Here is a 26,599-nt window from a genome sequence, read left to right on the forward strand (position 1 = left end):
TGGGGTAGCGAATCCGCTGCCCGGCGCAGCCGCCCGGGTCCCCGAGGGACTCAGAGCTCCCCGGCATGGGCGCCTCTTCTGCTCGTTTCTTCTGTTCATTTCTTAATACACAGCTGAGTGTTTCTTTACACTTTCTTAATCTCTGTTTGTTTCTCTTTTGCATCCCTAAGTGATTTTTCTGAGAGGTTCTGTTTGCTTGGTTAAAACACAATCAACGCTGAACTATACTTTTGTTTTCAAAAGTTTTAAGTGCGGTCTTTGGTTGGTTTTATTTTTAAAACCTAGAGAGATATATAATCATAGATTGATTTTTTGAACCAAATCTATGAGGATGAATTAACAATTTTAACTTTATCTTTCGATTTTGAAAGAATTAATATACTAAGTGTAGGTCTCTGGAATTTAAAATATCTACATGCAACATTATTCTTCCGGAGATTTTAAAAAGTCAATCCAAAATGGCGCGTTTCTCCGGAATTTTCTCAAAATCCATTTACAGTGGTGTTATTTGGGGAATTTAAATTATATAACTATAATGTGTTTCTCTGGGATTTAAAAATTATCTCTGTAAGGGCCTTATTGGGAGGGAGTTAAAAATCTATTTACAACGGTACATTATTTTTTTAAATCCCAAAGAAATAAATGCTTCTGTCAGCCTGGAGTTTATACACTTACAGGTCTGTATTTAGTTAGGGGTGTGTTTGTACCGCGCTTTCTGGCTTCTTAATTTACATTTGCTCTGTGTTTCTTCCTGTCTGATTTTGAGAATTTGTGGCCCTTTCTGTGTCTTTAGGCATAGAGCTGTGAGCTTTTCTGGGCTTCTGTGTTTTGTTTTTAAACTCTTTTTCTTTATGTATCAATGTTTCTATGGCTGCGTGTGTTTTGTGTAGCTTCAAAGAGAGACAGACTGAAGCCCGAGGTCACCTAGACAGAGTCTGTCTGTCTGGGCTGCAGTTGGTGGGGTTTTCTAGGCTTTGGGACTGGAGACCTGGAAGCAAGGCCGAGAACCGGCTGTGTTGTGCCTGCCCAGTGGGGCTCCCACACATCCCTGAGGAGAAAAAAGTGGAGGAGTTTAGGCTGGAAAGATCTGCTCCTAGTTCAGAAAAGCAGAGACCCCCCTCAGATTTAGACCCCCTAAGAGCTCGCAAAACAAACAAAACAAAGCATACATTTGCTCCGAACATCAGCAGCAGGGCAGTCTGAGCCGAGCTAAGGTTGCAGGCCCTGCCCAGCCAGGAACCCAGGCCCGCGGCTAGGGCTCCGATTCTTGGGCTCTTCTCCGCGGTACACCAGACTAGAGGTGCCTAATGACGACCAGCACCCGGCAGGCGCTTTCCAGTGGGGACAGTTCCCAGGGACCCTGGAGGGAGGGAAGGAGGGAAGACCTCCAGCGCTGGTGGCTTGGCGGGCGCTTCGGTGGAGCCGGGACGGGGTGCAACGGGGCGTAAGCCCAGGTGACCTGCTCCACGTCCTGCCTACTGCAGAGAAGGAGCGCGGCGGGGAATCCAAGGGGCCTGAGGACAGTGGCACGGGAGGCACGGGCTGCGGCAGCGCAGACGACCCAGCCAAGAAGAAGAAGCAGCGGCGACAACGTACGCACTTCACAAGCCAGCAGTTGCAAGAGCTAGAGGCCACGTTCCAGAGGAACCGCTACCCCGACATGAGCATGAGGGAGGAGATCGCCGTGTGGACCAACCTCACCGAGCCACGCGTGCGGGTGAGCAAGGGGTGCGCCTAAGAGCACCCGCGCAGAGGGCTCCCGGGCCGCCTCTGCTGCAGCCCTCCAAAGCTTAGACCCACAAGCAGACCTTAACTCTCCCACCATTCAGAACTGGTCCCTCCCACCACCGGCGATCCCCACCTTAGGCCCTGGCCCACCTAGCGTCTGCCAGGCCTCCAGGCCGCCATGGACCTCCAACCCCTCTGACCGTCATCCTACCTGATCCTCGGACTAAGGCAGCCCCAGCCCAAAGACCTGTGCCCTCAGGGGACTCCCCCATGCCCTGTGGGGCCCAGGACCCACTTGGATGTTAACAGGATACCCTGGGCCAGAGACTGGGCAGTGGATTCCCTGCCGCTGGGGACTTCGGGAGCTGCTGGCTTTACCCCGAAAACGAAAGGGAAAGGCAGGTCCTGCCTGGCTGCCTCGGAGAAGCCAGAAAGGTGCCTGGGTTTGGGGCTCTCAAAACTTCCTGGAGCAGTGGTCCCATCTCACAAGCAGATTCTCTAAAAGCTCAAGATATTCTCCACCCTCCCCAGCCGTCAGTAGGACCCTTTGCCTTCTGCCTTTTCCAGAAGGTCTCCTGTCTGGTGAGGTGGGGGGTGGCTCTGGGACCCAAATGTCCTTCCCAATCCCTTTTGGGATATGCCATCTCAGACCCAAGACCAGCCTGCATTCTCCCTCTTCTCACCCGTTCGGTTTCAAGTAAAAGCAAGGCTTTCCTGCCACGGTAGCAACAGAATCATTTCTTCCCTGGGGGCGCAAATATTTAATCAGATATTGGGAGCACCTCCCAAGTCGACCGAAGTCCCACCTGGCCCACAGACTCCTTACCATAACCCGCACCCCTCCCTAGGCAGGCTGGCCAGCCCAGTGGGACTTGGAGTGAAGACACAGCACTCAGTAATCCTGAACTCACTAATCCTGCCCAGGTTTATGGTGGTAGGGGTGAGTGGGGGTGGAATCAGGCAGTGTCAGTGCTGGGGACTAGGGAAAGCTGAGAAGCAGGGGTCTGGCAAACTAGCTCAGGAAACTTCACTCAGAACTGGAGGAAAATCCGAGAGGGCAGAGAGCATGCGGTAGGCAGATAGGTAAGGATGGGGAAGGACTAGGAGGTTGTCACCAAATTTGGGGGGAGAAAAGGAAGGGCAGGAAGATTAGAAGAAACTAGTAAGAATAGAAAAAATTAAATATTTGTGGAGAAACATATTTGGCATATATTTAGGCGGCAGGAAAGAAATTAGGAAGCAAAAAGATCAGGTATTTGAGAAAAAGAATCAACTGTTTAAGGGGAACAGTAGAGGTCAGATATTTGGAAAGGATGAAAAAGCCTAATATTTGGGGACGATTCAAAAGGATCAAAAATGGGGGATAAACAAGAAAACAGACTGAGGGAGAAGAAAGAGGTTCAGACAGCGGGATGGACTAAACGAAAATAAACATTTGGAGCCGAAAAGAAAACATCAAATATTGCCGATAAAGATGATAGCAAACTATTTGAGCGATGAAACAGATCGAAGAATTGGGGGAGTCGGGAAGTCCTATGTCTCAGGGAGGAAAAATACCTTTTGTATTTGAGGGAGAATAAGAAGACTGAAATATTTAGTAGAGTGAACCCGTTTGGGGGAGAAGGCAGAGGTGAACTGGTTGAGAGAGGAAGAAAGAAAACGAGTATCTGTTCAAATAAACGAGAATCTGTATTCGGAGAAGAAAATGGATACAATTTGGGAGAGAGGATAAAGATCGGAAAAAGAAAATAGTATTTTCTGGGGACAGGAAAGGTACCATTGTGGAGGGAATGCAGAAGCGGAAATATCGGTAGAAGGAGAGAAACGACAGTTCGGAGGGCAGCGGGCGGATGGAGGGCTCCAGGCGGTGGGGAGCCAGGTGGGGGCCCTCCCGGCCCACAGCAGCCCTGACCCTTCTCCCGTCCCCTCCCCCAGGTCTGGTTCAAGAACCGGCGAGCCAAGTGGCGGAAGCGTGAGCGTAACCAGCAGCTGGACCTGTGCAAGGGTGGCTACGTGCCGCAGTTCAGCGGCCTGGTGCAGCCCTACGAGGACGTGTACGCCGCCGGCTACTCCTACAACAACTGGGCCGCCAAGAGCCTGGCGCCAGCGCCGCTCTCCACCAAAAGCTTCACCTTCTTCAACTCTATGAGCCCGCTGTCGTCGCAGTCCATGTTCTCGGCACCCAGCTCCATCTCCTCCATGACCATGCCGTCCAGCATGGGACCAGGCGCCGTGCCTGGCATGCCCAACTCGGGCCTCAACAACATCAACAACCTCACCGGCTCCTCGCTCAACTCCGCCATGTCGCCGGGCGCCTGCCCGTACGGCACTCCCGCCTCGCCCTACACCGTCTACCGGGACACGTGCAACTCGAGCCTAGCCAGCCTGAGGCTCAAGTCCAAACAGCACTCGTCGTTCGGCTACGGTGGCCTGCAGGGCCCGGCCTCGGGCCTCAACGCGTGCCAGTACAACAGCTGACCGCCCCGCCGCACCACGCGGGCCGGCTGCCGGCACAGGGAAGGGCTCGGGCGCGGAGGACGCACGCGGGGCCCCCGGCTCGCAAGCCCCGGCTCACCGCTTTGCGGACCTCGCGCCTGCGCAGCCCCCTCCTCCCACTTCCTACTCTGGGTTGGTTTTGTGTTTGCTTTTCCGGATCCCACTCTGCCCTCCAAAAAGACAAAAAAAAAAAACAAAGCAAAAAGACGTCGGAGAAAAGTGCCGCGAAAAAAATGGATGAGTTGCAATTTCCCTCGGGATGGCGCGGGTGGTGTGTGTGTGTTCCCACGGGCCCCGGAGGCCCACTCCGCGGAGGGGACGCGGCGCGGTAGGCGAGCGGGGCCCCTCCCCCGGCGGGATGCCCAGCGGCCGGGGGAGGACGCCCTCGTAGCCCGCGTCCCCGCCGCGCTGGACCCATACTGAGCGGCCGGGCCTGCGGACTGGATGTGTGGGACCTGGACTTGCCTGGGATTTCCCGACCCCGTACAAACCAAGATGCCCTCTCCAAGCTGGGCCCGGCCGAGAGCGCCTTAGCTCAAGTCGGGATCCACGTTGGGGCAGGCGTTGGATTGGGGGTGACGGTGCCCCAGCCCAGGATCCGGCACTTGGTGGAGCCGCACTCGGCTCCGGCGCGCCTGGTAGAGCCCCGCTGGCCCTGCGCCCCGGAGCCCTATATTGAGGCCACGGAGCGGCAGCGGGCAGTGCGGACCTGGCGGGAGGAGGGGGAGGTCCGTCTCAGAACACCCCCAGCCTCGAGCTTAGCCGCAAGCCCAGGCCCTCTGCTCTGCTCCCGGGCTAGGAGGCGGCCCCCTGTCTGGGCGAACAGTCCCCTCCTCACCGCCCGCCGTGCAAGAGTCGAGCCGGTAGAGCAAGGGGCGCGGCCCCAGGGCCCTGCGCCCACTTTGCACACCCGCTCTCCGGCCCGCGCCCCTGTTTACAGCGTCCCTGTGTATGTTGGACTGACTGTATAGAATTATAAATCTGTCTATATCGACTTGTCCATGTACGTCTATTAAAACCATAGTCCGAGCGTGCTAAGCACTGCTGAGCCCCGACTGCTTCATTGGGCTGAGGAGGGAGGCGGATAGAAAGGGAACTGTGGGTAGAAAGGGAACCGGGCCCCTTGGGTAGGAGGGGAGCACCAAGGCAGCCCCCGCCGAGGTCTCCCTACCCCGCTTCCCCACCACCATTCTTGACCTGCTCAGCCTGGCTGCCATGAGGGCACCGACCGACGTTGCGAGCCCGCCCGGTGCGCGCCCGCTAAGCTGCGCCTCTCGGCGTTGTGCGCGGGATGCCTTAGCAAGAACCCCCTCCCTCCACGGCTGCCGAACTGTGCAGGTTCTTCCCTGGTGACCCTCGAGGCCCCAGGGTGCGATGGGGTCCTTGCCTGCCCAGAGCTTTCGGGCAGGGGGCTGCTGAGAGCCTCTTTAGACCTGGGGTTGCCTTTTCTTCTGTGGGTCCGGCAACAACCCCTCTTCTCTCCTCGGAGCCAGGGCCAGGCTGTTCCAGGACTCAGGGAGCTGGATCTATCAGAGTCTAGCGAGGGCCTCCCGCTGCCTTTCTCCCTAATGCCCGCAACGTGCCGAGGGCCCACCCAGGGGCGTGCGGCTGTGCAGGAGAAAGTGTCCGTCACACAGGACTCATTTCTCACTTCCAATACATCTCAACTTGTGGGGACTGCTGGCCGCCTCCGCCCTCCCCTGGCTTTTGGAACTACTGAACAAGACCAGCCTGTAAACTGCCTGTAAAATTCTGCTTCCCTTAAGTAAGTCATTTCTAATGGCAAAACAAAATGTTTGCAGCTGCAGTGGGGGAGGAAGGAGGGGTTGATATTCTGCTTTAGAATCACCTTATAATGGGGGTTGGCACTGCCCTGGACTCAGGCGAGCCCTAGCTAGGAGTGGGGCACAGCCACAGGCTTAGTCACGAGCTGACAGCTGGAGAGCCCTGTGCACACATTCTCAAGCCAGGTCAACACAGCCTTTGAGGTCAGGAGTGTTGTCCCTATTTTACAGATGGAACCAAGGCTCTGTAGCTGGGCCAAGGTCACACTGAGCCAGTAGGTTTTTAGATTCCAAAGCCAGGCATTTTTCCACTGATTTTCTCACCTTCAGATGAGGAATGAAGAGGGGTCCTCTCTGGAGGATGGTCAGCCTGATGCTGTGAGACCTGGAGTGTGGAGCTCTGAGATGGACAGTGCCAGATACACAGGCTAGTGGGGGTGGGGGTGGAATAGGGCAGGGGGCTGGAGCCAGACCACCCCTCCCCCAGCGGCTCCAATCCAGAGCGCCGACCCACTCTCTGGGAACATAAACACAACTACATCTGGACTTGGAGGGCCTCCCTCAGACTCACACATCTGCCAAGGCCAGAGGGCCCTGGTCTCAGCTGAGGGCAGGAGTCAGGGGAGACCTAGAAGGAGGCGGGCTGGAGGAAAGTGAGGAGCAAAAAGGAAGCCTCTCTGAAAGTCAGGTCTAGCACCAGGTGTGAGGGGAGCCACACAGGGCTCAGGTGGAGATGCAGTGTGGCTGTGGGGCCACAGGCCAAACAGCTGCAGACGGGTCAAAGGGTAGAAGTAGTCCCAGAATGACCCCATCATCCATCAAGGACTGTGGCCAACCAGGTGAGTGAAAGACCCAGCCGCAGGCCCCTCCCAGCTGTTCCCACCCAGCTATTCTGTGGCTGGCAGAGACTACAGCATGCAGCCCTTTGCCGCTGCTTCGGCTGCAGGGTCATCACTGAAGGGGGCTTGGGACTATAGGGGGCTCTGAAAGCCCAATCCTCTGGAAAAAAAAAAAAAAAAGGCAGAATTCCTAGCCAGCTCTGCCTGAAGAAGATTGGGGGAGGGGACCGCCATTCATTGAACATTGACCGTGCCCCTGCTCTCAGTGCTAGGATGGAGCAGTGGAAACAGACACAGCCCCCGCTCTGCTGGACAAGTAAACAGACGTGTGTAATTACAACCTAGGCTGAAGAAAAACAACAGGGTGCTGTGAGAGTAAATGGGGTCTTGCTTTAAACAAGGTGGTCAGGCAAGGCCCTTCTGGGGAGGCGGCTCCATCCCTATATTCAGTACCAAGCTCCAATGCTGACTGAACCTACACAAGGCCCCAGGCCCCAAGCTAAGTGTACACTCCTCATTCATAAGCCCCTTTACCTGCACACAGCCCTGTGAGGCTGGTATGGTTATTCTTTTATTAAAGTGAAATGCCCTGGCTCTCCTCTTGAGGTCCTATTCCCTGCTTTCTGCATTAATAGGACTTCCCTGTCAAAATTTCTCAACAGGTCACTTTAGATGTCATTTGGGGTTTTCCCAGCTCAGCTTTCCCTCCCTGCCTCTGCAGGGTGTCCTGAATATGAGTCATGATTGACAGTCCTCCTAGCCACACCCCCACCCCACCCCAGGAACTATCCTAGATGCTGGGCCCTCGGTCACCCAGCCTATTGTCCTGTGGTACAATCTTCCCATCATCCTCTGTGGGCCAGGCCCTGGGAGAGGAACCAGGCCCAATTCCTGCCACCCACTGGGCCTCTGGGGAGAGGCAGAGCCCAGTCAATACCCTAAGAGATGACAGGACGCAGGGCCGGGGGGAGCAGGCAAAGCAGGGGTACTCACCCCAGCATGCTCTTCTAGGGGTGTCCTGCGCCATGAAGCAAGGATGCCTGGACACTTCTTTTTGTTTGCATATCATGTTATGAGTAGCTAACAGCAGGCTCTTCCTGAGCACCAGGCCCCAGCAAAGCTCCTCATAGCAACTTCATGACGGAGGGATATGTTATCCTTATTTTTCACAGGAAGAAACTGAAGCTCAAAGGGAATCAGTAACTTGCCCAACATGGCACAGACAGCTAATGAGAGGTAGAGGCAGCACCTGAACTCAGACCCTCTGACCAGAGCGTGCGCTCGCACCCACCGTGCTGTACACTCCCCTTACATGAATCACATTTGTATTCAGGAGGGAAAGGAAATAAAAAATTAGATTTCTCTTCAAGAAGCTAGACTCAGCTGGGCTCCAGAACGGAGACAGAAAAGGCCCCAGGGCCTAGGATTTGCCCTCCTAAGCTCCAAGCTATGTGACAGCAGCAGAGGGCACAGGTAGCGGGGACAGAGGAAGCCCTGGGGTGGGGGCAGGCAGAGACACAGAGCAGCTTTTTGGTGAAGAAAGGGCCCTGAATTCTCAATCAGGAAATCCAAGCTCCCACGTCAGTCCGGATTACAAGCTTCCTGTTTCCGAGATAGGGAGAACCCCCCCCACCCCGAGGCCACCTCCCAGCCCCTGCTGGTGCCTGCCTCCTTGCCCCTCCCATCAGGGGAACCCCACTCTTCACACTCCCACGTTGCTTTTGCAGGTTCCTGGGTCCTGCCTCCTGACTGGCTGGTACTGCCCAGGACAGGTGCCTACCTGTCAAGCAGCTGCAGAGCACTCAGGAGACATGGCCACTGGAGCCCTGGCTGGAGGGGCTGCAATTCCATGAATCAGACCACTGCAGAGGAGCAGGTCAGGGTACAGGAAGCTGCTCGTGGAGCAGGGAGGAGGCAGAGGGCAGGATGGCCCTCACATGAAAGCTGCTCTGGCTGGCTGAGGCACGTGTCTCACTCTGTGCTGTCCCCCCACTGCACTTGACATGTTTCATTTATCTTATTAGCTTCATTTTATAAATGGGGAATGTGGAGCTCAGAGAGGTCATGTAACCTGTCCTAAGCTGCACCACACCACTTTAGGGACTCAATCTCTAGCCTGACTGCAGAGTCTATGGGCTGTGACTATAAACACTGCCTCCCAGAGGCTGGCCCTGGCAGCTGGACAGGATCAGTGTACTCAGAGGGCCAGCACAGTGAACTGAGTCAAACAGGTATAGACAGCATCCCCTCAGAAGTGTCTGCACATGGTAGATGCTCAATCAATATTTGTTAAATAAAATAATTGAGGCACTTTGGGAGGCCAAGGCAGGCAGATCATGAGGTCAGGAGATCGAGACCATACTGGCTGACACGGTGAAACTTTGTCTCTACTAAAAATACAAAAAACCATTATCTGGGTATGGTGGCAGGTGCCTGTATTCCCCAGCTACTTGGGAGGCTGAGGCAGGAGAATGGCGTGAACCCAGAAGGCAGAGCTTGCAGTGAACCGAGATCGCGCCACTGCACTCCAGCCTGGGCAACAGTGCGAGACTCCGTCTCAAAAAAAAAAAATTTGAGGGATGGCCGTCCCTCACCCCAACACTCCACAAAACATATCTTGACCCTTTCTCCCTCTCTGAACTCCTTTCTGTCCTCTATCTTGCATTTTTCCTTCTTCTGCCACTCACTCGCTCACTCCTTTTCAGCACAGGCAGCTCTTGGCACCGTGTTTCGGAACAACAAAATAACCAAATTCAAAAATGGGCAAAGGACTTGAATAGACGTTTCTCCAAACAAGACATACAAATGACCAATAAGCACATGAAAAGAGACTCAAAATTGCTAGTTATTAGGAAAATGCAAATCAAAACCACAATGAGATACCATCTCACACCCATCAGGATGACAATTATCAAAAAAGATAATAACAAGTGTTGGCGGCCGGGCGCAATGGCTCACGCCTGTAATCCCAGCACTTTGGGAGGCCGAGGCAGGCGGATCACCTGAGGTCGGAGTTTGAGACCAGCCTGACCAACACGGAGAAACCCCGTCTCTACTAAAAATACAAAATTAGCTGGGCGTGGTGGCACATGCCTGTAATCCCAGCTACTAGGAAGGCTGAGGCAGGAGAATCGCTTGAACCTGAGGCGGAGGTCATGGTGAGCGGAGATCGCACCATTGCACTCCAGCCTGGGCAATAAGAGTGAAACTCCGTCTCAAAAAAAAAAAAAAAAAAAAACAAGTGTTGGCAAGGATGCAGAGAAATTGGGACCCTTGTGCACTGCTTGTGGGAATGTAAAATGGTACAGCCACTACAGAAAACAGTACGATGGGCCGGGCGCGGTGGCTCACACCTGTAATCCCAACACTTTGGGAGGCCGGGGTGGGCAGATCATTTGAGGTCAGGAGTTTGAGACCAGCCTGACCAACATGGTGAAACTCCATCTCTACTAAAAATACAAAAAAATTAGCTGGGCATGGTGGCACATGCCTGTAGTCCCAGCTACTCAGGAGGCTGAAGCAGGAGAATTGCTTGAACCCAGGAGTCGGAGGTTGCAGTGAGTCAAGATCGTGCCAATGCACTCCAGCATGGGCGACAGAGTGAGAGTCTGGGTATATACTAAAAATAAATGAAAGCAGAGGCTCAGAGAGATATTTGCATACCCATGTTCGCAGCAGTAGCTAAAACATGTTTACCGCAATAGCCAAAAAGTGGTAGCAACCCCAGTGCCCATCAGCAGATGAATGGATAAACAAAATGTGGTATTTACATATGGTAGAATATTATTCAGCCTTAAAAAGGAAATTCTGACACAACTACAACATGGATGAACCTTGAAGACATTGTGGTAAGTGAAATAAGCCACTCACAAAAGGACAAAGATTGTGATTACACTTATATGAAGTTCCTAGAAGAGGCGAATTCATAGACAGAAAATAGAATGGTGGCTGCCAAGGGCTGAGGGATGGGGAATGGGGAGCTACTGTTTAATGGGTACAGAGTCTTCGGAAGGATGAAAAAGCTCTGGAGATGGATGGTGGTGACGGTTGCATAACAATATGAATGTACTTAATGCCACTGAACTGTACAGCTTAAAAGGTTAAAGTGGTAAATTTTATGTATATTTTTACCTCAATTTTATTCAGCAAGTATATCTGTGTTTATGCCCTTCGTTACCCAGAGAGGCATTTAGAGGCTGATTCCCAGGACTCCCAGAGGCTGTGTTCACTGTTTGGCAAACCTTTCCCTAGAATCCTCTTCAACCAGCAGCCCCTTGGAGGCCCCAGCAATAGCTGAGCCCTTGCACGGCCCTCATCCTGACTTTTCATCTTTCTATGCAGCATAGCAGTGGGACCCCAGTAAGGACACTCCCTTCACTGAGCGTCTACTATGTGGCCACGAAAGAGCAACCCAGGGTGGATGACTTTTCTTTGTAAGTTTAGCATAAAATTAAATGTAGATTCACTATTGTCCTTTTTTTTAACCGAGCTTCTCCGTCAAAACTAAGGCAAGCAACAAAACAGTCTTAAGCACAGTACCATTTTTGTTCTTATATATGCACAGAGAAATGTATGGATATGTACAAAGTGTTAATAACAGCTACCTTTGACAGGGGGAAAATGAACATTTTTAGAATTTGTCCCTTTCAAGGTCTTTTTGCACTGACAATGTATCAGTTTTGCAATGATGAAATAAAATAATGATTATTTTAAAAATACAAAACCCTGTGACCCGCAGGGGATAACCTTCTGCCCACTGCCCCTGTCCTCCCACTGAGGTGCCAGTCATCAGCTACCTGGGATGCAGCCTCATTTGAGGGAGGCCGGTATGACAGCTATCAAGTAAACCTTTACAGATTTTGACAGAAATGAAATTTTTGTTTTCAAATACATTCTTCTTTGAACAGGTGTCAAACTAGTAGGTGCCATTAAGAGTGTTCAGTGAGAATTTGTAATGATCTTTGATTACGAAGCAAAAGAGTTCAGAGTTTGAAGCAGGTTCTCCTAAGAGGGAGTCCTTCCCTTTTCCTTCCATCCCTTGTTGCACTCTCGCCTCTCCCCAACCTCCAACTCAGCAACCGATCTGCACCCCTACCTTGCCCTGACACACACACAACACACACACATAGTGTGTGCCTGCCAGCCAGCATGATCATGGAATCTTTATTAAAGAGGTCCAAATTACCAAGGTTTTACTACACTACTAAAAATAGTCATGCTTACTTAGCCTGTTTAATAAGCACACCATTTCTAATTTTTCTGCCTGAGTAAACTGAAACATCATTCCAGAAATACATTTTTCCTGAAACAAGAAGGCTTGCTTTTTTCTTCTTCATCCATACACCATTCTCCCTCTTTCCCCCTCCTCTGCCTCGCCTCCTCTATCTGTCCCCTGTGTCCCCCTCAGCTCCCACACCTACCCTTTTTTAAGTTTCCAACATAAAGGGTAAAGTAACAGTAATTTGAACTTGGCTTTCACGCAGAATGGACCAATTTTTTTTAAGTGTTGGTAATTTGTCCTGAAAATGGGTATCGGGAGTTGGGCTGGAAAGGCTTTGAAGAATGGGGTTTTATGAGTGGAAAACGCAGCCTGAGCATGCGGGAATGTGAGCTGCACCCCCCTCCATGCCTGGGACAGTGCAGCACGTGTGATAATTGCAGCTAATAGCACCATTATTGCTATTATCACATTATATTACTATTCTTCATCAAAATCAGACAATGCTTATTAACCCATTTAATTGAACCAAGGGTTTAACATCCCAATGACTTCACAGAAAGTGCTTGGCAAACTCTCTAAGACATCGTAGCCACAAAGTGGCTGGCCACTTCACTGCCTGCCAGACTGTGGCAGGGCCCAGCAAGGGTTTCCCCAAACTGTTCCCTCCTGTGGGCTATCTGGGAACTTTCCAGGACACACTGGGATGGATGCTCATCCCCACCCAGACTCCAGCCTCTTCATGCACACACATGCCCACACAGGCACACACCCACACACACACACACACACACACACACCTCTCTCCCTCTGGGTAAATGCAATTCAATAAAGGATACCCTTACACAAAAGACCCCACCCCAGGCACTGTGTGGCCAAGGATCCTTCCTCCATCCCCCAAGCTGGCATTCCTATTGTGTCACCAAGGCCGCAATGAGTACAGGCACACACAATTCATGGTGAACCCCTGGCTTCTCCCAATCTTGGCACTAACTCCACCAAGGCCTCTCAACTCTCCCACAATCCAGAGCCCACAGTGGGGCTGCTGAAGCCCACCGAGCCCCCCAGGCTCACAGAGACTCACCCAGCCCCTCCAGGCAGGGATATCCACTGAGCCCAGGCTGGTGGAGGGGCCTGGAGGAGGGCACGATCCCCTCGAGGAGTCAAGGAGTCCAAATCCTAGCCCGTGGGCTGGGCTTTTCCCAGGGCATGACCTCACTTCACAGAGCCCCAGTAACCCTCTGTCAAGCGGGCATTGAACACACCTGCCTACCTCTACCTCTGAGGGTTTCCTGTCAGGGTTTGAAAAGACCCTGGATGTGACCATTAAATATTGCTGTCAAGTGGCCTGTTGCTTCAGAGGCACAAAATTACTCATTTTCATCTCACTGACCTCGTATTGCTGGAGGATTCCTGAGTGAAGACGCTCTTTCTTGATCAACGTGTCCAGCCTCCCTCCTCTCCAGACAGGTTCCCCAGGGAAACCTCTTGCTTTGCTTCCTTGGGAGTAGTGGCACTTCCAAGCCCCCAGCAGGGATGCTACACTGCCCCAGATCCTCCACCAGGTCAAGAGCTCCCCCTTGGGTGAGAGGGAATTACGTCCCTCTCTGAAGTCCCTTAAGTCCTGAGCTTTCACCAGCCTCCTGCTCTGGCCAGCAAGGCCTAGGAAGGCCCTGCCTCAGCCCACCCAGCCCAGCCTACCTCTGGGTGTGGTGGGGAAGTGAGGGCCAGAGACAAGATCATGGAGGTTAAGAGCACGAACTTTGGAGTTAGGCAGAGCCTGAGTTTAACTCACAGCACCACCACTCAGTCACTGCCACAGAACTTCTCTGAGCTTGTTTCCTCATCTGTAAAGTGGGGAAAATGTGAAAAGTTATATATGGTGTTTGGCACTGTGCCTGTGACAGGCATAAAATAACTGCTGAGTCTCTTTGCTGCCCTCCCCCTCCCTCCCTCCGTCAGGATTCTAAAGCTGGCATATCTCAGGCAGGCTGATCACTGGCGTCCAGGTGTCAGGGATGACCCTGCAGTCCACAGCCCTCCCCAGCTGGTGCTAGGAAAAGAAGTATCTATGGATAGAGGAATTAAGGTCTGATTCAATGTAGGATACAAAAGATCAAAGGTGAGAGTATGAGAAAGGAGAAATTAAGGCTAATGGGAGCAATCTGGGAAGGCTTGCTGTTAGAAGGAGCCTGGTACTCTGCCTTAAAAGACAGGCAGAACTGGGATGGGTATGCAGGAGCAGAGGTGAGACTGAGCCAGGCAAAGAGGATCCCTGGGAGGCATAGGAAGAGGAAGGAGAGACAGAATAGGGAGAATAGAGGAGCCTTAGATGCCAACTGCAGGGGATACAGCCACCCTCAGAGGCAGTGGGAATGAAATCTGGCCAGGTCATTGCTTTGCTTACCACGATTCCATCCCTTAAAGGCCAAACTGCCCAGCTGAGCGTGTAAGCCCTCAGGATCTGGCTCCAGTCTACTGCCCTAGCCTCCAGCCCCTCACTGCCCACCCCACAGCATAGGCTGCAGCCACACTGATTTCTCGGCACTCCCTAAACCCTCGCTGAGCTCCTGCCCGCTTTCCTTTGTGCATTTGGTTCCTTCTGCAGAGAATGCCCTTCCACCTACCAAGGGGACACACATACAATGTTTTCAAGGTAAAAACTGTTGTTTTTCCTGATCATAAAATACATACTCATTCTTAAAATTCAAAAAGTTCAAAAAAATGTGAGCACAAAAGTCGAGATCCCACAAACCACTATGAATATATATATATATATATATTTTTTTTTTTTTTTTTTTTTTTGAGACAGAGTCTGGCTCTGTCACCCAGGCTGGAGTGCAGTGGCACAATCTCAGCTCACTGCAACCTCCGCCTCCCGGGTTCAGGTCATTCTCCTGCCTCAGCCTCCCAAGTAGCTGGGACTACAGGCGCCTGTCACCACGCCCGGCTAATTTTTTGTATTTTTTAGTAGAGATGGTGTTTCACCGTGTTAGCCAGGATGGTCTCGATCTCCTGACCTCGTGATCTGTGCGCCTCAGCCTCCCAAAGTGCTGGGATTACAGGCGTGAGACACCGCGCCCAGCTCACTATGAATATTTTTATGATTATCCTTGCAGACGTCCTTCATCAGACATATATGTCTATATGCTCATACATTCTATATGCTCACTCACTATTACATAAAGGATGCCAGATCCCATGATGCTCTAGAAAGCCATTTTTTTCACTCAATAAAATATCAAGAACATCTTCTCTTATCAAGAAATCATTACTTTTAATGGCCACAAATATGGATTCATAATAATATAGCCAATTCCTCACCAATGAGCATTTAGGTGATTCCTTATATTCCTATTATAACAAGCCACAGTAAACATCCTTATCCATGCATCTCTGTGTATTTGATATTTATTTAACTCCTTGGGATAATTTCAAGAAGCAGAATGACTGGGTCCTAGAAACACACATACAAAATCTAATCCACATTGCCTTATGAGAAGGCCACACTTATTTGCATTGCCAAAAGTGGACAAAGGTGTGCATTCTCCACACCCAGGCCTATCCTAGGTTTTTTGTTTGTTTGTTTTTGTTTTTTGAGACAGTGTCTCACTCTGTTGCCCAGGCTGGAGTGCGGTGGTGCAGTCTCGGCCCACTGCAACCTCCGCCTCCCGGGTTCAAACAATACTTCTGCCTCAGCCTCCCAAGTAGCTGGGACTACAGGCGTGCGCCACCACGCCCAGCTAATTTTTGTATTTTTTTTCAGTAGAGACTGGGTTTCACCTATTGGCCAGGCTGGTCTTGAACTCCTGACTTCGTAATCCGCCCACCTTGGCCTCCCAAAGTGCTGGGATTACAGGCGTGAGCCACCACGCCCAGCCTGATCCTAGGTTTTGTCTATCATCTTTGCCACCTAAATGAGAAAAAAACAAAACCTCTCACTGCCACTTTATGTGTGGTGTTTTATTTATTTCTCCTTTTTTTTTTTCATTTTAATGCAGATGGTGTCACATATGTATAGTTCTGCAGCTAGCTTTTCCCACCTGATAATGTTTTCTCTCCTTTTCCACTTGCCCTTTCAAGGGTCAGAGTAAAAACTCCAGCCAAGAGTCTCTCAAGGCACCCCTTCCAGGTGCCCACAGCTGCCACTCCTGCTGATCAAGTTACGAGTGAGTGCAAGAGCAGGCGGAGGGAACTGCCTGAAAGTCGCCACCCTAGGGGGCCAGCCTTGTGGGCATCTGGACACCGACCAGGCTGGTGCATCCTGCCTGCTGTGACCAAATCACGCCTGCTCAGCACATCCCATCTGCAGCCAAGCCTCCATGTGGGCCTGCTGTACTGAAGCCCAGGGAAAGGCGATGTCAAGCCAAACCTCTCTGTCTGCCCAGGCTGTAATTTCCTCATTAGGCGCCGCAGTCACCACCCTTTCTGCACACACTGATTGCTTCCTGCCCTCCTCCCAATCTCCAGGCTCCCGGGGCTCCCAGGGCCAGCAGACTTCAGAGCCTGGACTAAGCATTGAGAAGGTGCCAGTGAACTCACTGGCCAACCGAGAATCGTCTGTGCAACCACCGCCCCCTTTTCAGAGTCAGGCCCCTCTCAGAAGGGAATCATGGCTTGGTTTTTAAAGTTGAAAAAATAGCTGCTTCAATAAGAAAGAACAAGATTGCTATGAAGCAGTAGAGCAGAGGGGCCTGTGTTCGAATACTGACTCTGCCCTGTAATGATGACCTTGGCCCAGTGAGTCTCTGAGTGCTGGCTTGCCTGCCTATAAAAGGGGACAACAATTCCTTGGAAGATTGTTGTGTGGCACCAGAGCAGTGGCTAAAGAGTCAGACACACTTGGTTGTGAATCCTGGTTCTTTCCCCTTAGCTGTACAACCTTGGGTAGGTTACATCACCTCTTCAAACCTTAGTTTTGCCACCTGTTTAATGGGAATAAGTGTTGTTATGTGATTGAAGTCATACATGTGAAAAAATCTTATAAACAGAAATACTGGCAAAACAGAAGGCAGTATTTCCACAGTCAGTAAGGAGAACAGGCTGTGCCGTTGAAGCTCTGGGCTGACCTCTGTTTGGATCCCTCCTTCTCTGGGCCAGTGTCAAGTTTTCTTTTTTACATTTTAGAGATGGGGTCTCACTTGTTGCCCTGGCTGGTCTCAAACTCCTGGCCCCAAACTCCTCCCGGCTCAGCCTCTTGAGCAGCTGGGATTAAGGGTGTGAGCCACCACGCCCACCTCCAATGTCAAGTTTTGAAGAGTTCTTTTTATCTCAGGCCCTGATCCCAGGCATTGAAGTAGCACTGGAGAGAGAGGAAGTCAGGGGCAGTGGTCCCCAAATGCCAAGCTGGAGGGCAGCCAGGTTCTGCTGCTGTGAGAACACCACCATGGTCCATCACCAGTTCACACAGCTCTCAGTTACTCTGCAGTTTCCCAAGAGTTTTGAAACAGGCTCTTCATCACCTTCTGGTTTCTTGCACACTTCTCTTCTGATACTTTAGTTTCATCTTGCAAGAAGACAGTCATACCTGGTGCCACCACCCTCTGGTATGCTTCACCTGGAGGCCCCTGATCCAGCTAAGGGCTCAGTCCATGGAAAGCCCTCTTATCATTTCCCACTGTTAACCCAACAGGTCCCTATTATGCAGGGTGATCTTTTATATAACCCGAATATAACCCAGAATCCACATGCTCTAATCTATCCATGGGGCTTCATTTTTAAAAGGTAGAGCAATTAAAATAAAATTTAAAAATAATGTTAAGATAATTCCAATCATTATTTGCCTCTCTCAAAGAACACCTATAGGGATCCCACTGTTAACCCACAAGGACACTTAACCCCCTCTTTTGTCCTATCTCCAGGGCACACCCACCAGCTATGTCATAGCTGCTGTCCACAATTCCCAGACTCTCAGTCCTCAGATTTTGCGTCCTCCTTCCCTCCCTTTTCCCAGCTCCCTGTTGTGTTTTCATCCAGCCTCGCTGGTCTTTTAATTTTCCCTCTGTTTTGCCCATTACCCCGATTGACCAGCATGGAGGAGAATGCAGGAGCTGGCTGAGAAAGTACAAATACTCCCCTTTCCCTCCAGCTTTGCAGGCGTGGCTCTCCACCATTCTCCTAATGCCACATCACACAAAGCCTACAATAAAGTCAAACATAGAACTTGGGGCAGGTGCAGCCTGTGGCTGACCAAGCACAGACAAAATTCTTTGTAGCACAGTATGGGGAAGAGTGGGGATGCCCATGTGTTGATAGATTTTGCACCATCACATTTACCTCCTTCCCCTCTTTCCAACCCCTGTGACGATAATCAGAACAACCACCTCTCCTTTCTGAGTAGCCTAGACAGGAATTCAGAACCATCTTCTCTCTTGAGGGCCTGTAGGACGACACAGCAGACCCATTTGGGGCCAGGGACAAAGCCTGACACAGGCAGAGATGCCCGGAGAGCCAGACCTGACCTGCTGAAGGCCAGTTTGCTCTAGGAGGTGTCCTAAAGCATTTGAAGAAAGCCTCAAGGGACACAGTCTCCAGAGTCTCAGTATCAGATTTCTAGGGGCTGTTGGAATGGACAGGAGCATTCACATTATCAGTCACTGCCTCGATCTCCACAATACAGGGCCTGCTTCCTGCTGGTGGAATGAGAAAACAGTTTAAAAAAAAAGAAAATCCGGCCACCTTCCAAACACCTCCAGCCTTGAATTCCAGATCCGTTCCACAAGAACTGGGGGAGGGCTTGGGCATGACCAGAAGGAGACTCGGGCCCCCAAACCATCAGACTGGCAGGCTGGAGATGAAGGAGCCATTCAGGGTCAACCCTACTAGATTCCAGGGTCAGGGGAGGATGAGGAGGATCCTGCTTTCCATAGCCAGGCATGGGTAAGCAGAGCCACTTCTGCCCCAAGCAAATCAATTAAAGGTCTTGGCCAAGCCTGTTTAAGTTGGTGAGAGCCCAAGTGGGGATTCCAATCTGCCGTGTTTGCTCTGCAGGCTAATAGAGCCAAGCAGAAATGCTGCTTTGGGACTTTGTGCCAAATATCCATCAGCTTGCTCTGCCAGCAGTGCTGGGCCGGCCCTGTGCACGTCATCTCTGCCCCCACCAGCTCTTTGCTGTCTGAAAGCCTTCTTGTGCCCTTAAAGGCAGCTTGCCTTTTGATATAATTTGGATGTGTGTCCCCTCCAAATCTCATGTTGAAATGTGACTCCCAATGTTGGAGGTGGAGATTAGTGGGAGGTGTTGGATCATGGGGGCGGCTCCCTCATGACGGGCTTGGTGTCCCCACTTCGTGATGAGTGAGAGCTTACTCTGTTAGTTCACACGGTAGCTGGTTGTTTAAAAGAGTCTGGCAGCCCTCCTCCCCTCTCTCATGCTCCTTCTCTCACCACATGACACACACGGGCTCCGCTTTGCCTTCCACCATGAGTAGAAGCTTCCTGAGGCCTCACCAGAAGCAGGTGCTGGTGCCATGCCTCCCAGACAGCCTGCAGAACCATGAGACAAATAAATCTCTTTTCTTTTAAATTGCCCAGCCTCCAGTATTCTTTTATAGCAACACAAGATGGACTAATGCACCCTCTCATACCACACCCTGGTGGCTGTGCCCAAAGTCTGCCTCCCTAGGCATGGGATCTAGGCCTTTCAGATCTGACGTGCCATCTGCCCATTCTGAACCAGCTCCATCCTGGGACCCATTCATACCCCTGTGCAGTTCCTGACCTCTGCATCCTGCTCTCAGCTCCGTACTTTCCCCACCAGCAGCAGCATCAAGCTGGCCTCATCCCTCTCAGCCCCTGACCAGCACAGCCCGCTACAGGTGCCCCAGCAGAGGTGAGGGCTGACAGTGGGGAAGGGTGAACCATAAGCTGACCACCTCTTTTCTCACACCTTACAGAGATTTGATCCTTGTACCCGGTCAGTTTTATCATCACATTTCTCACAGGAAACAGGTGAGGCTTGAAAGACCAGACACTTTGCCCAAGGTCTCCCTATGAGGGAGCACAGGTCTCCCAACTTCAAAACCATGGCACTTTCTACCTTGCCCCACTGCAGCCAATTTTTACATCTCTGTTCACTCTCAGATGCCTAGGGCAATTCCCAGGATTCCTGATGAGAGTAGCTGGATATGTTTTAGCGTTCCCATGGCTATGCTGGCACACCCTGTGTGAGCAGCTGGCAATGTCTGCTTTGCCCTGGCCCTGAACTGGAGCCACTGCCTGGGGCCTGCCTGCCCTGCTAATGGGGCTGCACCCACAAGAGCACCCCTGGAAGCCCCGAGCCTGGCGTCTTCCCTGGACATGTCAGACCCAGAGCAACTCCCCCTGTCATGAGGGGCACAAACACCCTATCTACCCCAGCCCAGCTTCAGGGCATGGACACAAAGCTGTCTCCGTGCAGGAAGTGGCCAGGCTGCATTTCCTGCCCTCAGAGGATTCCCCCACAGCACCTCAACAGGTCTCACCCTGAAGAGCCATCCTTCTTCCACACTGTTTTCATGTGTCCCTGATTCTCTCTATGCAGTCCCCCCACTCTGAATTCAATGATTGTCCCTTCCTCAGTGGCTGGATGACTGTCTTCCCTACACAACTGTGAGCTCCAAGAGGGCCAGGGCGAGACCATGGGTTTCTCATCATAGAAGCCCCAGCACCCAGCATAGCTCAGTAGATAGCAGTCGGATGTATAGATGAAACCAGGAGGACAGGTTCCTACAGCCTGTGGTGGTGGCTTCAGGGGTGCCACCACCCAGGCCTGACTCTTTGTGTAGCCACTCTCCATGCTACCCCATGCATTTTCTGCTAACCTGAATCCCCAGTGTGGGGATGGGGCCTTTCTGCACCCAGCTACAGGTGCCAGTCCCAGAATACACCTCCTTCTCTGTATGAGGTGGCACTGCCAAGGTGACAGCCTCAGGCATACTCCCCAGCAGTGGTGTAGAGTGGGCACTGCCAGGCCTCTGGGCTGGCCAGTCTGGAGCAAGGAGTGTCATCTGTGCTGTGTTGCCCTGCTGGGGCCTTCAGATGGCTCCATCATGGCTAAGCCAGAGTGGTGCCAGGGCGTTGATGGCCCTGGTAGTCATATGGCTAGGAATAACAGAGAAAATCCCACCTTTTAAGTGAAGAGTCCTACTTAACCATATGAGGCAGCAGCACACAGTGCTGATGAAGCAACCTTCCCCGGGCTCTGTGCAAGGTGCCCTGGCATTGCCAGCAGGCTACTCCCCCAGATTGAGCTCCAGGCCCACACAACAGAATCCTGCCAGTCTTAGCAGCACTCCTTGGGGTGAGTCTTGGGGAAATCAGTGTAGCCTTCCAAAGAGGGGTCTCTGCAGCAGTGGGTCCACAGAGAGAGATGTGACTCTGTCAGTATGAGAACACCCGCACCCAGATCAGCAGGGCCACACCAGTTCAAGGGGGCCATGTGCCTTGGAGGGTGGCTGGAGGTCCTCTTGGTCTGTGGTCCTCAGGCAGCTTCCCCAGGTCCTTGCTGCTAGGTCCAGGGAGCCTAGAGCCAGCACAGGCCCTGGATGTGGCCTCTGGCCAGGACAAGCCTTGAGCCTCCCGCTCCCCATTCCCTAGGTCTGCATGTCCTGTGGTGGGGGATGGGGGATTGGCTCTGGGGAATCACATTTCATAAGCACCTATCCAGGCCCGATCTCAAAGGTGGGGAAATGCCATAATGACAGCAACCCTGGAGAGGACAACTCAGAAAGCCTGTGTTTAATAGGGACCTGTCATAGTCTGCAAGGCTCTCAGCACATGGGTGTCCCCATGCCCAGCTACTTCTCCTCCACCTTTTCCAAGGACTGGGGCTTCTCCTGGGGCAAGTCTTCCAGCATTAGGCCCAGCACATGCGCGATCTCATAGTACAGCTCTTGAAGCCTGCAAAATGGAGCAGGAGGAGATGAGATCTGAGGTCAGGGGCAGGCTCCAGGACCCCCTAGCCCCACTGACCACACGTTTGCACCTGCACAGGTGTAGGGTCAAAGAAGAGCAAGGACTTCAGGCCAGATCAGGCTGGGTTGGGATCCTGGATCTGCCACTCTGCCTGGGGTACCCTGGAGCAAGGGATTTTACTTCATGTGTCAGGTTGGAAATAAATTCTTAGGTCCTGAGAGAAGTAACTGTGTGGAGTTGCCCAGTGACTGACCCCCTATTGGGCCAAAAGTGGGCATTCCCCAACAACTCCTTCCTTTTTGGTTTCGCCCATCTCTAAAGCCCTCCAAGCGGCTTTCATTGAGAAGCCAGGCTAATTATATCTGTCCTCACTGAAGAGCCCACTGTAGCTCCCTAGTGCCCACAGCCCACCATAGCTCCTGATGCCCACAACCTGTCCAGCCATCAACCAGGTTTTTACATCCTTCCTGCTCAGTAATGGCTGCTCATAATCCCAGCTGACTCACACTGAGCACAAGCCCTGGGCCAGGCCAGGTTCAGAGCTTCACATACACTGTTTTCATTGAATCAGCCCAGCAGCCCCTCATGTGACAGATGGGAAAGGGGCAGAGAATTGTCCAAGGCCACACAGGAAGGTAGTGGCACAACCAGGCCAGAAGCTGAGACTACCCGGTGGTCTTTCCTCTGCACTCTGGAAAGGGGTTAGTGAGGAGAGGCCTGGAGACTTTAAGGAGCTGGCATTTACCTACAAGTCAAGGTGGGTTGGGGAGGGGCAGGAGGGCCAGATTCCCCCAAGCCACAGCCTGTCCACACAGCAGCCCAGCCCCTGTGTATACATGGAATGCTGTACCCCCAAGAAAGCCATGTTCCACCCACCCACTGCCCATCAGCACTTCAGTCATCATCCCCCTCACTCTCCCAGGGCACCTGACACAGCCCGACCTCGAGGAAGCCCCAGGGACCAGGGAGGGCTAGGGCTGGAACTGACTTGTGGACAGTTGTGTCCTGGTAGTCCAGAGTGGAAAAGTAGATATCAATGAAGGGTAGGCTAGTGCCAAAATCATCCAAGACCATGGGGTCAGTGTGGTGCAAGGTCTTCTTAAAGTTCTCCACCAGTTCACTGAAACTTTTGCAGTCAGCATTTTCCTAGAGAGGAAAGCATAATGAGAGAGCAGTGATGAGAAGGTGACAGTCGAGCTGCACAGAGGCATGGGGAACCTCCAGGATGGGCCGCAGGCAGCGGCCTGACCCTGGTCCTGGAAGGAAGCTTCAGCCTTGTCACAACTTCATCCTGACCCCTTCTGAACCTGGACTCCTGGGTGAGGTGGTCACCATTGAGGACAGGCAGCACATGAAGTCCAACTGAGGCTCAGCGCAGCCTCTCCCAACCCTGGGCAAACCTTGGCATGGTGAAGACAGGCACATGTCTCCACCCCAGAGAAGAGGCCAAGGACGGATGCACCCAAAAAGGGAGGGAGGCCTAGCAGAGCACCCGAGGCTCAGCATGGGAGGCTCAGAGCACTCAGGCTCAGAGGGAAAATTCACCCTGGTCCCTCATGGTTGCATCATGCTTGACAGAAAATCTCCAGCCTGGTTTGCTCATTCTTGCTCTGGTTTAAGGAACTTGAGAGAACCAAGGTTGTCTGGCACTCTATCAGAGCCTCCGCATCCTTGTCCACTCAGTGGCCTGGGGCCATGGCTGCCTGGCTCCCAGTGAGCCCTCAGGAAGAAGCCTCAGCACAGACTGCCTGGCCCCAAAAGGCCCAGCAGTATAGTTCTGCCCACAACAGAGGGAGACATTATAATCACAGCACTCAGCACTCTGAGAGGTCCAGAGAAACACAAAAATGCCAACAGTAAAGGCTGATTCTATAAAACATGGGAGGAAGGCGGCTGTCTTACCTAAGGTTGCAGGTGCCTGAGGCCACCTGCTCTCTACACAGGCACCATGGCCCCTCCTCCTCACCATCCCATCAGCCTGATGATCCATCCACCCATCTGTCCACCTGCCTGCAGGGGCCACTCACCTGTATGTGCATCAGCCTGCTGATCTCCTCCTGCTGCCGCTGCAGAATCACCTGCTTCTCTCCCATGAGCGTCACCTGCCGCTCCAACATCAGCTCTCGCTCAAACTTTTTGATGGAGTCCTAGAGAGTCAGACAATGGAGGTCAACTACAGGCTCTTGCTACATGCCCAGACCCAGTCTTTCCTCTTCCTCAGCCTTGCACCACTGCTCAGGCCCTCAGCAGGAGCACTTTTCCCCACACAGTGCCAGCCCCCACTCAAGCTGCCAACTGCAGCTGCAGAGGCTTCCTAGGCCCCACCATCCTGTTGACCACCATCAGCAGGCAAGGCAAATGCACTGGCTCAGGGAGGAGAGTTGGGCCGGGTGAGGGACAGGCCCAACTGGCCTCCTCTACTCCACTTCATTGGGAAGACACAGCTACACAGCTCTGGGTCCTCCCTGGAGACTTGCCCTACAGCTCCACGTGCCACACCTGCCCTGACCTCCGATCCTCACAGGCGGGGCCTCACCTCCGTGTGCATGATCATCACACCCACGAACATGTTGAGGAAGATGAAAGAGGCGAGCAAGATGAAGATGATGGTGAATGCCCGGCTCAAAGCAAATTCCCGATTGTCCAACTGCTTCTGCAGGTCTGTCCAGCCATCAACCTGCTCAGACAGGGCAGAGTATGCTGAGGGCCCAGGCCCAGTGGCACAGGCCTCCTCTTCACCTACACTAGGGGAGTGCCAGGCCCACTGAGGAGGAGGGTGGCTCTTCTTCCACGTCATCCCCTCAACACCTCTCAGTCCACTGGCTCCAGCACATACGTGATGGCCTGGGAATGCAGAGCACACCTGGCTGGGGATGCTACTGACCAACATGCCTCGACGTCTCTTTTCTCAAGGCCTCCCAACCCTCCCAGAAAGACACCGCCTCTCTGCCAGGCCCACCTTTGAAAAGACCCCACTCTTTCCAGAGTCCAGCAGAATCTAGATTTCTAGATTTGGGTTTTACATGCTTCTTCTAGGTGGATTTGTGACAGCCGGTTCCCCAAAAGGCTATGTGACATGGGTTTCATTTATAAATTAAACTGAATCCAAATGAATTATTATTTGAGAACTCTGCAAAGTCTGATCGCCCTGTGAGACATGTAGAAGCACTCTAAGGAATCACAGGCCTAGAGCGATGGAGCCCTGTGCAGGGTGCTGGCTTGTGATGGGGAACAGACCCCAGCTTCCCTGGGCCCAAATGAGTACCTGGACATGAGAAAAGCCCCATGTGAGGCCCCACATGTCCACACACTCACACCAACTAGGCTGTCCCTTCCCAAGGCCCCTGCCCTCACCACTGTTCCCAAACACAGTACCGTGGCCAAGCTGAAGAGGGTGAAGAAAGCCGCAGCCAGGTTCCCCCAGTTATCATGGTCACCCTTGTCTGCAGATCCAAACAGGCAGAAGCCCAAGATAGCAAAGATGTACATGAGGAGGAAGAGCAGGAGGAGCACAGAGGCCACAGTATAGACTGTCTGTCCCACAGCAATGATCAGCGTCTACAAGGCAGGGACACTGTGGTAGGCGAGGGTGCTGCTGGGCTGGGTGGGCTCCAGGGACAGAGGTCCATTCTGCCCAGTTCACAGCTGTCCCCAGCAACTGGTGCCATGCCTGGCACAAGGCAGACGCTCAATAAGGGTAGGTGAGTGGGTGGGTTGGTTGGTTGGTTGGATAAACTAATGAATTAATGAAGTGAATCAGAACTGTGCCCAGACTGAGGGCTGGATCCATTTAACAGTGCTTCACCAATGTCTGACATCCACTCTCAGTCAATTCTCTCAGGTCTGAGGTGACCACTCCACTTGAACCCCAACCTGACTGTGTGGTCATCTCAGGGCATCCTGCTCCTGCTTCTCAGCTGAGGGCCAGCCCTGAATGCTCTCTGCCCCAGGCCCAGGAGGAGTAGGGGAACGACCCTGGGAGTGAGTATACAGATGGCCGAGAGGAATGTGGCTCCCTGGTCCTTGTGGGCCCCGTCTTCACAGGTAGGTCCCTGTCTTGTAACCTCAGTCTTGCCCCATATGAAATGGGCATTTGTCTTATCTCCCCACTACATTGCCCATTTCTGGGAGCACCGTGTATGACTCCTTATTCATTCTTCCTGCTCTGGAGTCTTGCATGCAGTAGGCACTCAATGCATGTTCACCTACCTAGACATTTCACAGACATAACCTCAAGGTAGGTAGGTGTTATCATTCTTCCCATTTCAAAATGAGTGGTCACAGGCTCAAAAAAGCAAACTGTCTTGGCCAGGGTCACACTCCAACACAATGGCAGAGCTGTGACCAACTCTCAAGGCCTTTGCCCCATGCCACCACCTTCAACCACCAATGACCCTGAGCACAGAGACTGTTTACTGGCTTAGTACTAGGAAAGGAGGTCCTTAGAGCTAAGAAACAAGGCAGTACAGTTTGGACAGTTTGGGGTAACCTGGGAAACAGAGAGACAGTCCAAGAGTCCCCGGCTGCTCTGCGTGCGGAACGGTTTGGCGCTGCCTGCAGGGGTGAATGCACACCAGATGCCTCCCATCTCTCCTTGGGAAAAGAAAATAAGTGTTTTTGGATTAATTGCAAAAGAGCTGAGA

The 26,599-nt window shown here is 52.4% G+C and overlaps 2 protein-coding genes across 2 annotated transcripts in view; one reads left to right on the forward strand and one right to left on the reverse strand.

Annotated features, from left to right (window-relative positions):
* The window catches only part of PITX1 (paired-like homeodomain 1), an 11,096-nt gene extending 5,831 nt beyond the window's left edge, over window positions 1-5,265 (forward strand). The window contains exons 8-9 of the mRNA XM_011969300.1: window positions 1,233-1,717; window positions 3,664-5,265. Of these exons, the coding sequence (XP_011824690.1) occupies window positions 1,233-1,717; window positions 3,664-4,206 (1,028 nt within the window). The 3' untranslated portion in view covers window positions 4,207-5,265. The remainder of the gene's footprint in view (window positions 1-1,232; window positions 1,718-3,663) is intronic.
* Window positions 5,266-21,753: 16,488 nt separating this feature from the next.
* The window catches only part of CATSPER3 (cation channel, sperm associated 3), a 48,382-nt gene continuing 43,536 nt past the window's right edge, over window positions 21,754-26,599 (reverse strand). The window contains exons 4-8 of the mRNA XM_011969199.1: window positions 25,332-25,514; window positions 24,493-24,633; window positions 23,984-24,103; window positions 22,945-23,102; window positions 21,754-21,941 (exon numbers count right to left, since the gene is read on the reverse strand). Of these exons, the coding sequence (XP_011824589.1) occupies window positions 21,839-21,941; window positions 22,945-23,102; window positions 23,984-24,103; window positions 24,493-24,633; window positions 25,332-25,514 (705 nt within the window). The 3' untranslated portion in view covers window positions 21,754-21,838. The remainder of the gene's footprint in view (window positions 21,942-22,944; window positions 23,103-23,983; window positions 24,104-24,492; window positions 24,634-25,331; window positions 25,515-26,599) is intronic.

This window comes from Mandrillus leucophaeus, unplaced genomic scaffold, assembly GCF_000951045.1.
Source record: "Mandrillus leucophaeus isolate KB7577 unplaced genomic scaffold, Mleu.le_1.0 Scaffold88, whole genome shotgun sequence".
Taxonomy (NCBI): Eukaryota; Metazoa; Chordata; class Mammalia; order Primates; family Cercopithecidae; genus Mandrillus; species Mandrillus leucophaeus.